At 40.8% G+C, this 14,870-nt stretch overlaps 1 protein-coding gene across 1 annotated transcript in view; it reads right to left on the bottom strand.

The window, feature by feature from the left end:
• Positions 1-14,435, bottom strand: part of LOC306977265 (uncharacterized protein) — a gene marked incomplete at its 5' end in the record, with an annotated part of 97,905 nt that extends 83,470 nt beyond the window's left edge. The window contains 5 exons of the mRNA XM_079575470.1: positions 959-1,141; positions 5,311-5,468; positions 5,544-5,717; positions 8,890-8,967; positions 14,388-14,435. Of these exons, the coding sequence (XP_079431596.1) occupies positions 959-1,141; positions 5,311-5,468; positions 5,544-5,717; positions 8,890-8,967; positions 14,388-14,435 (641 nt within the window). The remainder of the gene's footprint in view (positions 1-958; positions 1,142-5,310; positions 5,469-5,543; positions 5,718-8,889; positions 8,968-14,387) is intronic.
• Positions 14,436-14,870: the final 435 nt, after the last annotated feature.

The raw sequence follows: 14,870 nt of genomic DNA, 5'->3' as shown, positions 1-14,870 counted from the left end.
TACAATAAAACATTAGATTATTTGCTTATGAAAATATGTATATTTTATCTAAATGATCTGGCGACCCCCCAAAATTTGTCTCCCGACCTCCACGGGGGTCCCGACCCCCAGGTTAAGAACCACTGGGTTAGAAAATGCAACATTGATGAAGCATAATGGTTTCACTTCCTGTGAATTTTCAAGCGATGTCACCGTAAGCCCCTCACACACCCTCGTCTTGCTCCCCTTCGCGGCACAGCTGTTTTAGTGGCTCTTCTGGCTGTAGTGACAAAATGTGAATGTTATTACTTCACAATGAAACAATTACGCTTAGCGAGAGACGGAGACGTGACGAAAGCATTTCCTGGATACGTAGAACCTCAGGAGGAATTTTTTGGCAGTTTGGGCAGGGCATCGTTAAACTATTTGATCCAGGAACAGCATTAAAGGAAGTTACTTGGTTGTTTCACCTCTAATAAACAATACAAATGTGAAAGAATGAGTCTTCTATGGAATAAATTAACATTATTGTTCATGCTGCTATGACAAATATTTAAGTATAGGCATCGGAAAATGTCTTGTTCAGGTATTGGCATCAAAGACCAAAAAAAGGATTATTAAATTACCGGTATTAAAAAAATGTAACGGTCCCGCCGCACTGCCTACAATGGTCTCTAGAGAAGATTCAAAGATCACTGAAAGATGCGCAAGTGGGTCGAAACACAGCTCAAGGTCTGTTTTTGATGGAAGAACAACATGGTAAAAACTCTAATAAGTAGATTTTACATAATATCCTTTAACCTCCATCTAAAGTGAACGAAGCACATTTTGTACAGTTTTACCCAAATCTAAAAGTTCCTTGAAAAGAGAGGCATTAAACAGTAAAGAAGCGTATAGATTTGGGTAAAGCCAAACTGGAGACACTGCGCTCGGTTCAGGCTGGGGGCAGGAGGTTAATATGAATCTGAATCTGACTCACTGGTACTGGTTCTTGTTGGTGCTGAGGCTGAAAGTCTCCGAGCTCTGTGTTTTCTGGACGGCGGCGTTTCCGTCCGACAGGTGGATGACCGTGGGGACGGCGGGCGCCATCTCTCCCTCCGCTGTAGCTCTGCGCTTCACAGGGACCATGATCAGCTGACCGGGGTGCAGCGTCACCTCGTTCCTGCAAACACAAACTCATTTACAGAAACCTTACAAAACACAAGACACAAAACACATCCAGAGCAAAGGCCTTATATCTGATTATTTACTTTGGTTTAATACTGGAGGCAAATTTGGTTTTATCAATGGTGAACTTGCAGACTCGTCGCTGCCGTTTATTGACTCCAGGGGAAATGCTTATAAACTCATCCCTGTGAAGACCCCGAAGGCATAGAGGTTGTGTTTTCAGAGCAAACGGCTGGGATTTTAAAGGGATATTTCAGGATTTTTGACATAGGGCCTCATTTATCTTTATTTAGTAAGTAAGTAAGTAAGTAATCTTTATTTATATAGCACCTTTCACAGGCAAAGGCCACAAAGTGCTTCGCAACACAGTTAAAAGCAGAAATTACATACAATATAAAAAGGGTCAAAACAACACAGAAATCACAGCAGCCCAAAAGTAGCTAATTAAAAGCTTGAACAAATAAATGTGTCTTAAGTTCGCTTTTGAAAGAATCAACAGAGTCAATAGAGCAAAGAGGGCGGAAGATCATTCCAGAGCCTGGGAGGATCGGTCGCCTCTCACCCGTGGAACCTTCAGCAGATTCTGATCCTCAGACCTCAGAGCCTCACAGGGTGTAAGGCTGGACCAGAGCACTGAGATAAGAAGGAGCCTGACCATGCACGGCTCTGAAGGCTAGAACCAGAGTTTTAAACTTGATCCTATAGGACACTGGCAGCCAATGAAGCTGTTTTAAAATAGGGGATCTGTGGGTCCTCCTGTTTGTGCGGGTCAGAATTCTCGCTGCCTAGATAGTCTAAACGTGACGACACAAATGCATGGATGATCAGCTCCAAATCTTTCAAATCAATCAAATTTATCTTTTTTTTTTATTATTCATGCAGTCCTTATATTTGAAGAGTTTAGTGGTGCTAGGCTAGTGCTAGGCTAGTGCTAGGCTAGTGCATGTCTATGGTAACTAGTAGCCTGAAAACCTCTTCAAAATCATGGGCTCGTCCTCCAAACGTTGCCATATCTGATTTGTAGAAGCTCCTTTGTGAATTCCACTTGTAGTAATGCCGGCTAACAAACTACTGTAGATCCGGTCACCTGCAGATCACTCCGCCGCTGCGTAGCTACAACCAGGAAGCTGCTCAAATGTCAGTTATTTTCTATGCAAAACGGTTATATTCAGTGCTTATTTTGTAAATTAGTATTTTCAGGAACACTTTCGGTCTGATGTGATGGATTCGGGCAAAACATTTGCCGGAAAACTCATTAAACGCCATTATATCGGATCAAATCTTTGCCGGATCCTACTAAATATTTCCCGGATCCTTCACCCTGAAAAATTGGAAATTAACGAGGGATCAAATGAAGCACTGGTTATATTTAAAAGATTATTCAGTCAACACAGACATGGGTAGTCTGGTCTTAAGTGATCTGCCTCAGGTGCTCTGTGCTTGGACTGTTTTTAATGCAGGCTGCTAGTTACCATAGACATGCATTAGCCTAGCACCACTAAACTCTTCAAATATAAGGACTGCATGAATGAGGCCCTATGTCAAAAATCCTGAAATATCCCATAAACCTCTTAACCCCCACACTAAATCTAAAAGCTTCTTGAACAAAGCGTCAAAATAGCGACAAAAACGAGGACAAAAAAGTATTAAAAAAGTGACATAATGTGTGATGAAAATGCAACAAAAAAGCCACAAAAAGTGATGAAAATATGGCAAAAAAGTGACAAAAATGCAACCAAAAAGCTATGAAAAAAGTGATGCCAACTCAAAGAGAAAGATCTGTTTATATGAGTTTTTTAAGGCCTTAGCTTTGAAATGAGGCGTTTATGAAGCTTTTAGATGTGGGTAAAGCTCGTTCAAAATCTTGCCATTTACATTTTTTTTTTACATGAGCTTTTAGCTTCAAGACAAAAACACTGATGAGCGGGAAGTTTCCGTCTTAGAATGTTTTGCTCCTGACGTGATGTCTTTAACAGTGACTGTCCACCAGTAACGAGCCGCCTGCCATGTGACTTTTGTCAGATTTTTGTCCATTTGGACAAGACGCCACCAGTAACAAAGGGAAATTACAGGAAGTCACGTGTGCAAATCATCAATATCTCAAGCTGGTATTAACATTACGTTGTCTGTAAGGGAGTGTGACTCAGTGTTCATTTTGACAACAAATCTTCTTTTAGTTTTAGTCTTGTAATTTAATTTTAGTCGAGATTTAGTCAAAAAAAAACGTTTCAATTTTAGTCTAGTTTTAGTCGACTGAATTTAAGACTAATTGAGTGGACTTTGCATTGACAATATTCATTATAATTAGGGCTGGGTACCGTTACATTTTTTTCGATACCGGTACTTTAACGATACTTAGTTTTCGGTACAGGTGCTTAATTATTTTTCATTTAGAGCCATAAAACAGATGAATAATGTTAATTTATTCTTTTCCTTCCATTTAATTTCTTTTACATTCGTATTAGTTGTTGATGAAACTTCCTTTAACAACAGGCGGAAAAAAACTTTCCACGTTTCTTATTTTTCCCCCCCCATTTTTAACATTTTAAAAGAAAAATATCCCCCCTAATTTTTTCTTCAAATATTTCCCCAATTTTTTTGGTGTTTTTCCCCAATTTTCCCAAAATTTACCCCCAAATTTATTTCTTCAATTTTTTCCCACGTTATTTCCCTTTTTGATATTTTTGATTCCCCAAATTTTTCCCAATTTTTCACACAATTTTCATTTGCATTTCACTTTTTTTTTTTCTTTTTACATTTGTATAACCAACAGCATAAAAACTTGAATATAAAGATTTTATATTTCTTTTCGGTACCTGCTTTCGATACTTTTTTTTTTCCGATACCGGTAGTACCTAAACCTTTGTTTTCGATACCGTACTGGTATCGCTTAACGGTGCCCAGCCCTAATTATAATGATATTTAATGTTGTTCCTCTGCTTCATGTTTCTGCTCCACATGAACAAAGCTCAGAGCTGATCCTTTAAACATGATCTGAGGCTCTTTCAGACGCTCAATACAAGTTTGGATGATTTTAGTCTCTCCTTTTCATTTTTATTTAGTCTGATTTTAGTCGACTCAAATATCTGGACATTTTAGTCACAGTTTTAGTCTCATGAGAAACTTTTAATTTAGTTTTAGTCCAGTTTTAGTCACAAAAATATCACTTTGACTAAAATTAAGACTAAATATTTTAGTCGACGAAATTATCACTGGTGTGACTGAATGATAACCTTTGTTTTCCAATACAAGTGTAATACTACATGTGCGATATGTAAGGGATAATGTATAGAACTCTGGTCATTATCGGGAAAATAGGTTATATAACCTATATAATAGGTTACTTATTTTCCCAATAATGACCAGAGTTTTATACATTATCCGCTTATTATTCAGCCATTTGCCAACTGAACACACACAACATAAACTTCGTACACTTTTATGAAGGTCGAAAGGTTTATTTAATGACTTCTGCAACAAATAGTTCCCAAAAGTTTGCGCGTTGCTCGGTAACGTTTTGCTAGGCTAGAAGCAGCAAGGCTATTTATTTATTTATTTGAGCATACATTTTGCTCAAAAGGAGTAGGCTGAAGCAAAAGCTTATGAGCGCCTCCCCCCAACTCAAAATGATGAACTTTTCATTTCTCATAGTATAATCAGTGTAAACAAAACAACAACAAGGAACAATAGCAAAGAAACAAAACAAAAAATGAAGAACTCGTTTCCTTTCAGAACAGCTTTTTGACTCACAACCACTGTTTGAGCTATTCACATAATAACAGAGGCAAACACTATTACACTATTACTATTTCCTGCAAGATCGCTACAAAGCAGCTAGCCTAGCTACTTAGCTGAAGGTGCAGTTGGAGGAATGTTGAATCTCTGGGTAAGTTGAAAGTCAGACTCACGCTAACTTCACGAGCGATTCTTCTCTCTCAGTGACGGGACAGATAGTGTCGCTGCTACGTACGTGCGGAGTGATATGAAAGCACCAACTCCGTTACCATTGGCAGCGTCATTATTTTTCTCAGACGTCCTTTATCAGAAAATAATGACCGGGAGAACGTTGGGAAATCCCATTCAAATCAACGGAGCTTCTACTTACGCTGTGAAGAGCCGGATAATATGTGGTATTAAAAGGATACAATAGAATACTGCCTGTACCTGACCCATCTGAAGGAGGCCAGCCCGCCCCTGTGCAGGAGAAGAACCCCCTCCCGAATGCTCTGCGATGACGTGGGCCTCTGAGCCGTCTCTGCACTGCCCTCGTCATCACCGGCGTAGATGTTTCCATAGATGATCTTATTCACCAGCTCCATCATCTAAACAGAACCATGAGGAAACCTGAGCGGGGAGCGGCTGACATGACACGCTCCGCACGGCTCGCCTGCTCAGACCTTGTACTTGTCCTCCAGCGACGTGGCCTCCAGCTCGTAGTCGTGGTGCGCCTTGAACGAGATGCTGAACCTCGAGCCCGCGCCGTCGTCACAGCTCTTCACGATGGAGAAAGGCAGCTGCCGCTTGACGATGCCCTTCTCGATGCTGCACAGGAACTTGGTCTTGAAGTCGAACTACGCACAGAAGAGGAGGCTGGTTAGCATTTTCTCAAGGCTGAAGTTTAGTAGGACTGTCAGAGATTCCTCACGAGAGGTTAAAGTTACATTAAAGTCAAGTCAGGTTAGAAATCTCTGAGTAATCATGGAATCACACCTGAACTTAAACAGTCAATAACATCATTAGCTTTTCACCATATAAAAACATTGCCAGGCTCAAAGGTACAGTGTTTAATAGTGATGGGGCCGATTCGTTTTTACACAGGCTCGTTCAAAACTTCGCACTAAATGTAACTTTTATTTTGTGTTAGCCGTTAGCCTCACCCACCCACAAAGGCTTCCTCTTCCCTTAATTTATCTGTAGTCTGTTCATCACTATTCACATGGTGTCTCCTGCCCCCCCCCCTCGGGAGTGCCTGTCTAGATCGAACGGAGGAACCTGGGTGAACGGAGGAACCTGCATTCTGGAATCTGAGGACTGGACGGTCTGTGATCTTGGCCCGTCTGCTGAGGGATCCTTCGGCCCTGGGTCTCTATAGCCTGTCTGTCCATGGGAGTGGATCTCTCCTTCTGTGGTTCTCCCCAAGGTTTCTCTTTTCTCCTGCCGGGTTTTGGAGTTTTTCCTTGCCGTGCTGGAGAGTCTAAGGACGGGGGACGCCCACGCCGCTCGTCGCTACCTCCTATTGGACGTTATATTTGCCTGGATTCACCTGAACTTTTAATTGTCATATTTATTGCTCTGTTTTATTGCCTTAATGTTTGGTGCAGCTGTGAGGCGACTTCTGTTGTGATATTGGGCTCTACAAAACCATTACACTTGAACTTGAACTCCTCCAGCTATAGTAACCCTTTTCATCCGCTTAGAAAATCGACATGTTTAATTTTATGTAACTATACATCCCTTTCAGTCATGTGACTTTTGTTGTTATGGCGGCCATTTTGAATACCGAAGTAGAATTATGCAGTACTACAATATGTGACAATATCTCTACTCAGGATATAAATGAAGGACAACTGATTGACAGTGGCGTTTTTATTTACTCGGAATCTTTGCTCAAGAGACGCACGTTTATGTGAAGAAACCAGTGAGTCAGTGTTTAAAGGGGGGTATTCTGCAAACTTGACTTTTTCCAGGCTTTCCATCATGTTATTCTGTCACTCCCTCATTAAAAACATGGCTGAAGTGTTGCCTTGGCACATTCACGTATTTCTGAGTAATCTGTAAAAACTCTGATGGCGGCCATTTTAGGGAGAGGTTTGCCTGAGTCCTCCTAGGAACGCCCCCACCTCCTGGAGACGCCTCCGAGCTTTGGTCACCAGCCGAGTAACCAACCACTGCTCCTCAGCAGAACCCCCTCCCCACTGATGCCACAGACAGCGTGTGGAGGGGGCGTGTCTAAAGGCTCAGAGGTTCTTAAAGAGACAGAGGCCTATTTCAAGACATTCACTACAGCCATTTTGAGAGAGACATTTTATACAAGGCAGTTATTCTAATTTACTGCATTTACAGACCGACAGAAGGTTTGTCATCATTGTAGTGTGATATAGACTGGTGCTGTGGGACTGACACAAGCAGAACACCCCCTCTTTAAGATGTTAGCATGTTACCGGTTAGCATTTAGCTTCAACAGCTCTGACCTCTCCAAGAGAAAGCCCTGAACCACAAACATCTAGCCTTGGGACAGAGGTCTGTTACTGTAGTATAGTATATTGTGACCCACACATGTGTTGAAGACAGTTGGTTGACAGTCGCTAACCGGTAACATGCTAACGTCTTGAGCAGCTTAAACACTGACTCAGACTGAGACTGTTGACATGACAAACTGTAAAAATCACAGAGAAAGGTTTTCCGTTTCCTCTTTGATGTGTTCATTTAGTCTGAGGCAGATCTTTAGTAAATCCTGCTTCACTCGACAGACAGAGCTGCTACGTCTGTGCCACGTTTGCGGTTATATCACATAAACGCAAAATCTTCTTGAGCAATGATTACGAGTACATAAAAATGCCACTGTCAATCAGTCGTCTTTCATTTTCATCCTGAGTACAGATATTGTTGTAGTACTGCATAATGCTACGTCGGTATTCAAAATGGCCACCGGTCTTGGTCTTTTAGCGTGACTGAGGGCACGCACGAAGACCAGACAGTTACGCACCAACTCGTCTAAACTCAGGTAAGAACATATCCGTATGGAAAAACGGTGGCCTGTTCCTTTAATACACATTTCTAAAACTAGTTATTTTATATATTACTTATACGTCACTTTAACTGGCCAATGTGAAATTAAATCCATAAGTTACAAATGAAGACTTTCATGAAAAACAGAACCTAAAGTAGAATGATGGATGCCTCAGATATTAGCTGTAGTTATTGATTTTATCTGCTTTTTTTCGTACATTTTCAAGTAAATAGCGGTTTTGTTTTTAGGCTGTGTATGTAATGGCTTGTATATAGCACTGGCTAATACTGCAACTGTATTGTGCAGTCCAATAAGATTCCCTCCTTTTTGTGTATTTTTGTTTGTGTGGCCTAAACCTGTTTTTTCCCCCATGTAAATTTGCTGCTGTGGTCCTGGGCTGCGATTGGTGGAGCGCATTGGGGTCCTGGCCGCCTGATTGGGGGAGCAGTTCTACACCTGGGGAGAGCTCGTTAAAGCCACCTGTGCAGCCACTCCTATAAAAGGACTCCACCGTGGCTCATTCGGGGCTGCTGGTCTTTGTGGCCAGGACGCCATTTTGTGTTCTGTGTCTCTTCGTGTAAACGTTTGTGTTCAGAGACACTCGTTTCCAGTTCGTTCAGTTGTGTCTCTCGTGTGTGTTTTTTCTGTGTCACTTTTTTTTGTGTAGGCCTGTTTGTGACACTCGTTGTTTGAGACACTTCTTAGTTTTGTTCGTGTTGCGTTTTAGTCTTAGTACCTTTTGTTTCGGTTACCCTTTGTACATACTCCAAATAGCCTTTGTTTGGTTATTTTTGTTAAAATTACCTTTACACTCCTTTTATTAAATTACAATTGTATATATCCATTTTACATCTTGGTTTTTGTCACGTCCTATACCTAGCAGAGCCGGGTCGTAACACTCCTCCACATGTAGGGTGACATTTCTAATCCCAGTGAGGGGAAACACATGGACCAATCAGGTTGTGAGCGGCGCCGCTGTAAATTGCTGTACCAGAAAAAATGAAAAACTTTACCTGAATAACACGTTTCTGCCACCGGTAGCGTCCATGTTTGTGCACACTGAAGTTGTACAGCGTCTGCGGTTCCTGCAACTGGAGTCCAAACCAGAGGATTTAGGAATCAGGAAAAGTTAAACACCACAGTGAAAAACCTAATAAAATAAATACACTGCAAAAAGTATTAGATCAGTATAAACATCTCAGTTTGAGCACAATAATCCAAATTTTAGTTGTTTTGACTGGTTAAGAAGTTGTTGGGCATTTGTCCCAGATTTTTTCACTTGTTCTGAGATGTTTCTGACTCGTTTCGATACATTTCGTCCTTATTTCAGCTCATTTTCTTTGCCAATGGGGAAAGAAAACTGGTCTTATCTCATTGGCAATTTTACTTTCTTATTTCAAGTGAGATTTACCCTAGAACTGGTCTGAACAAACAAGGTAGATTTCCTCAATTCAAGTCATTTAAGACAATGCTTGATATTTACTTTTTATAGTGTACAATTTGAGATCATGACAAGACATTTTCTTCCTGCCTGCTACGGGAAATCTCTGACTTTATAAAACAAAGGCCCTGGAACAGATTTTTATATATGTTTAATAGTGAAATTCAACTAGTTTTGTTCTCTATGAGTATATTGTAAAGGCAAAAGACATTTGTGGAAAAAAAGAAAACATTTTGATCAATAGCAGAATAGTTGTTAGCTTTGACATGGTGATATTTCTCCATCTTCAATCTCTTAACCCCCGCCTGAACTGAGCACATGACGAAAGCACAAGAAAAAGTGACAAAAGAGCGACAAAAATGGGCAAGAAAAGCAACAGTTTCGTTAAGCTTATTTGTAAACATTCTGCTCAAAAGGAGTTCGCTGCAGCAGAGCTTAAAAGCGCCCGCCCCCAATATCTAAGAAAAAAAGTGACAAGAAAACTACAAATCAAAGCATCTTAAAAGCAATCTAAAAAAAAAACAACAAAGCAACAAGAAACGACAAAAACACAATAAAAAAACGATGAACAACACAATAAGAAAGCGACAAACAGACGCAAACAAAACAAAAAAGCAACAAAAAATCAATAAAGTGATGAAAAAGACAGTTTTATAGGCCTTAGTTTTTTTAAATGAGTCGCTGGACTCTAGGCTGTAAGATCCTGTCGAAGCTTTTAGATTTGGGTAAAGCTGAACTGGAGAAAATGCACTCGGTTAAGGCGGAGAGTAAGAGGTTAACTCATCCCTGTGGAAAAATTGTGAAATGCGTTGTAAAAGTTAGGAATAAAGTTGCAAAATTCACTTTCAGTCATTTTCAACGTTGAAAATGTTCCATGGAATTAAACAGGAATATACAGGGATTCATGTGAATATACAGGGATTAATGTGAATATACAGGGATTAATGTGAATATACAGGGTATCAACACTCCTGAAGGCAGCTTCTTTACAGACAGATAAACTGGAGCATAATAATCTGATAGGGTTAGCGGTTAGCGGTTAGCGCCTCCGCTTCACAGAAGAAGAAGAAGATCTTTATTTATACAGCGCCTTTCACAGACATGGTCACAAAGCGCTTTACATGAGACAATTGTACATTCACTCCATACTCAGTGTAAACTACGTTTGTAGCTTCAGCGCCCCCTGGGGGAGACTGACAGAAGCGCTTTCACGACTACACACGTCTGCGCCAACGGACCCTCTGACACCACCATACATTCACTCACACATCATTCATCCTGGCCTATTGTGCATGTTTTTAGTGGTAGGGGAAACCGGAGGAAACCTACGCAGACACGGGGAGAACATGCAAACTCCACACAGAAAGGCCCGTCCAGGTGGGAATCCAACCCGGGACCTTCTAGCTGTGGGCAGCACGGTAGCGCAGCGGTTAGTGCTCTCGCTTCACAGCTAGAAGGTCCGGTTTCCCCTGCCACTAAAAACATGTACAATAGGTGAATCCTCCAGCCAGGTGATTCTGAGCACCAGCCTGGCTCCACATCCTGGAGGCGGGTCCCCGGGCATTACGGGTCGCCCCAGCGGCATCGAAGCATGGGTTAAATGCAGAGGACACATTTCCCTACGGGGACAATAAAGTAAACAAACAAACATCTATCACAGCAGAGAGGAAAAGTCTCAAAGAAATCATCTCCATGTCTGAGCCCCGGGGTCTGAAGAGGACAGTGTTTTATGGCCGATTCAAAGACTTTTGGAAATGAAGTATTACAATATTTATAGTTTTAAGAGTCTGTGCCATCATGTGTCAGTCTAGAGATCGTTCTATAATTTAGATCTGCTCTGTGTCAGCTCTCTCCTCTCACAGTCTGAGACAGGTTCATTTAAAACCAGGATGTGAAACTTTACTGTTTGTCCCAACACTTATTAGAAAGAGAATTAAGCAGAATTTAGGTGGTGTCATGTTTTTGCATGACTGGAGTCTCACACTTCATGTATGAGTCATGGTGGGTGTCACAATATCCTAAATATATGTTTCATGATTCAAAAACATAATTAAAAGGTAACTAATATGAAATTGTAAAAATATAATGTTTATTCAGGCATTTTGACCATTTAAAATGTATTGTAAAGGGAAAAAAGTGGGTTCAAGGGCATTGTGTATTGAAGGAAATGAAGCACTAATTGCATGCTGCTTGAAATGATGAAATAAAACAACTCAAGGTGTGTCAAGCCCTCACTGTAGCAAAGAGCTGATTCAGAGAGATTCAGAGAGACTTTTCTGGTTTTTGGTTAAGAACCAGGTCACATTCCTCTGACTGGCCATTATCAGATAGACGGAAACTGAATGAACGAGCCGAGCCGCCTGTACAGGCCAGGGCGCCGTGAGGACAAAGGCTCGGCTAAAAACCATCTATTAAAAACAGGTTTGAGCCCTGGCACTTCTCATGCATGTCCGAAAATAACCTCAAACACACACAGACAAAGGGCAAGGCAAACACTTACACATTACTTCCTCATTTGCAGTACATGTGGATCTATTAGATAACTGTGATCTTAAGACCAAACTAACTTCTTTAGATTGTCAGCAGTGATGAAATACTGAGGCCGTTTTGAAATGACGTGGATCTTATATTACGTTTATTCCAACTGACTTGTTATTTACCAGAGGCGGGAGACTCGAGTCACAAACTTACTTGACCAAAGCTCCAAAAAGACTTGACTTAGGACTTGCCGTTTGTGACTTGAGACTTAACTTGAAGCCAAAGACTCTCCGTGAATAGCTGTAACATTATATGTGTTATTAATTTACTGTAACTGTCTGACTCGCGAAAAGGCAGGAGGAAATGTGTGCTTCTTTGGATGCATTTAAGTATTTTTACATTGAGTGAAGAGGTGAAGATTCATAGATATTAAAGGAATAGGCCACCGTTTTTACATACTGAGATATGTTCTTACCTCACTTTAGACGTGTTAATATATCCCTGTCTGGTCTTTGTCCGTGCGCTCACACATACGCAGCCTCTCCCACATGTCACACAGCTCCAAAAAAGCTCACGATAGAAGCTACCAAGCTCTTCCACGTGTTCCCTATTTAAATAAAGTTACGTGAAGTGTTTTCATGCGAAGTATATTTACACAGAAATGTAACATGTCGATTTTATAAGCAAATAAAAAGGGGGACTATATTGTGAGGCGTAATGATACAGGAGAAAAACGTCCGCGCAGTAACTCCTAAAGGTTATTGACGGAAGTGAGCGGGGAAGTCTTTAGGAGTTACTGCGCGGACGTTTTACTCCTCGTATCATTACGCCTCACAATATAGTTCCCCTTTTTATCTGCTTATAAAATCGACATGTTACATTTCTGTGTAAATATACTTGGCATGAAAACACTTCACGTAACTTTATTTAAATAGGGAACACGTGGAAGAGCTTGGTAGCTTCTATCGTGAGCTTTTTTGGAGCTATATGACATGTGGGAGAGGCTGCGTATGTGTGAGCGCATGGACAAAGACCAGACGGGGATATATTAACTCGACTAAGGTTAGGTAAGAACATATCTCAGTATGGAAAAACGGTGGCCTATTCCTTTAAAGCAGTACTAAGCAACTCATGCCCCTAGAGGCCATTAGCGCCACTGCAGGTGTCGTAGCATGTTTTTTTTTACTCATGAATTGTCCGTGAGAGTAAATACTACGCTGAAAGAAAAGAGAAAGCGAGAGAGGGATATTGTATATATATATTGTAAGTACACAATGGAGATATTTTTTTCACTCAAAATTGGCTGTAAATACTGTTTAAGTGGCACTAGCCCACAGTTAGCTTTGCCCGTTAGAATGTTAGCTTCTTCTTCGTGATTCCATTAGTGTGTATTGTGTGTAAGAGCTGGATTAAATGACACAAATCTTGTCAGTTCGGTGTTTAAGGCGTTCACACTAAAGTTACAGCCCATGCAGTGACAGCGAGACTGAAGGCTGAGTGGAATCTGCTTATTACAGGGGAACCACTGACAGAAAAACTCTCACAATCTAACAAAAATAAAAATATCATTATAGATTTATCTTTCAGACTGTTTGGAAAAGCAGCTCTTGTTTCAATTCCTCCGGGCCTCCTGCCTGAAACTGCTGCCCCAGTACTTTTGTGCATAGACGAAAGCAGTCACAATATATGTTTTTTTGTGGCGATTGAATATTAATTACACTTTAAATCCAGAAACATTATTTTTTGAAAAGTTTGACTTGACTTGAGACTTGCACTTAGTGACTCCCACCTCTGTTATTTACAGTATAGTAAATTATATATGAAAAAAGCAACACAAACACAACACATGATTGTACACATCTTATCTTATTCACTTATTGCCTCGTTGCGTGATGTGTCGACTCCAGTTCATTTCCCATTAACATCAGCTCAGACCTGAGACTTTCTAAAGGTCACGTGGTGGACAGCCATTTCCTGGTCCATGATCACTCACTGCGTATCAAGAGCTTGATCTGGGATGGAAATACTTCAGCAGAGGCTTAGTTTAATGTTTGTGAAATCTTGTGACGAGGCAGGACGTAGAACAACGCGAGCCTCCTCCAGTTTCTCTGTGAAACTGCAGGATGTGGAACTCGTTGCCATTAACTGTTCGGGAGAGCAGCACTTTACAACAGTTCAAACTTAACCTGAAGCGGTGGTTGAAAGACGGTCAGATTTGTGAGCATTAGCACAAAACTGGTTAATCGGGCTAGTGTTAAAAGTGTAAGACGGTATATAATTGTAATTGCCAGTGTAAATACGGTAAATATTGGATCTGAATGTTTGTTGATGTGATCCTTTGGCTGGTGCTTTATGTGTTTTATATTGTGAATGGACTCTAAAGTCAGATGCTCATTGGACCCGGTATAAACCTGCTGTCACTTTGCCTTTGCCCACGGACCACAGATGAAAATTAACTTGTCTCATCTCTGGTCTGTGCAACACATTTGTGCAATGTCCCTGTCAAATAAATAAATATATATAGTATTCACTTATTGGCTCGTTGCGTGATGTGTCTACTCCAGTTCATTTCCCCTTAACATCAGCTCAGACCTGAGACTTTCTAAAGATCACGTGGTGGACAGCCATTTCCTGGTCCATGATCACTCACTGCCAGCCTGATCTGGGATGGAAATACTTCAGTAGAGGCTTCGTAAGTTTGTGTTGCAGATTCAGGCTCGCGTTAATTTGATGAATATAGTGCTGAACAAATGAACAAATCTGCCAAAAACAATAGTCTCATGTACAGTTTTAACTGTAACAAATTCTCCAACCTCTCTCAACGCAGGCGTCATCTCTGCTGAGGACCGACATGGGCTTTTCTCAGGGATCTTCTAAATTGTCAACTCAAATGAGAGTCAGCATCATTTTCAAGTCTTTACCTGGTAGAGGATCATTTAAATGTGGTGGAAAAAATGTCCTATTTTTTTCAAAAATGAATATAGTAAAAACCTCAAAATCCACTGTTCCAAATGATTCTGCAACTCATCGTTTCAATACATTTTAAAGCTTGTAATTAACTGAAAATGGTCATTT

This window comes from Gobius niger (genome assembly GCF_951799975.1).
Source record: "Gobius niger genome assembly, chromosome: 17".
Taxonomy (NCBI): domain Eukaryota; kingdom Metazoa; phylum Chordata; class Actinopteri; order Gobiiformes; family Gobiidae; genus Gobius; species Gobius niger.
This window is presented reverse-complemented; position numbering and strand designations above follow the sequence as displayed.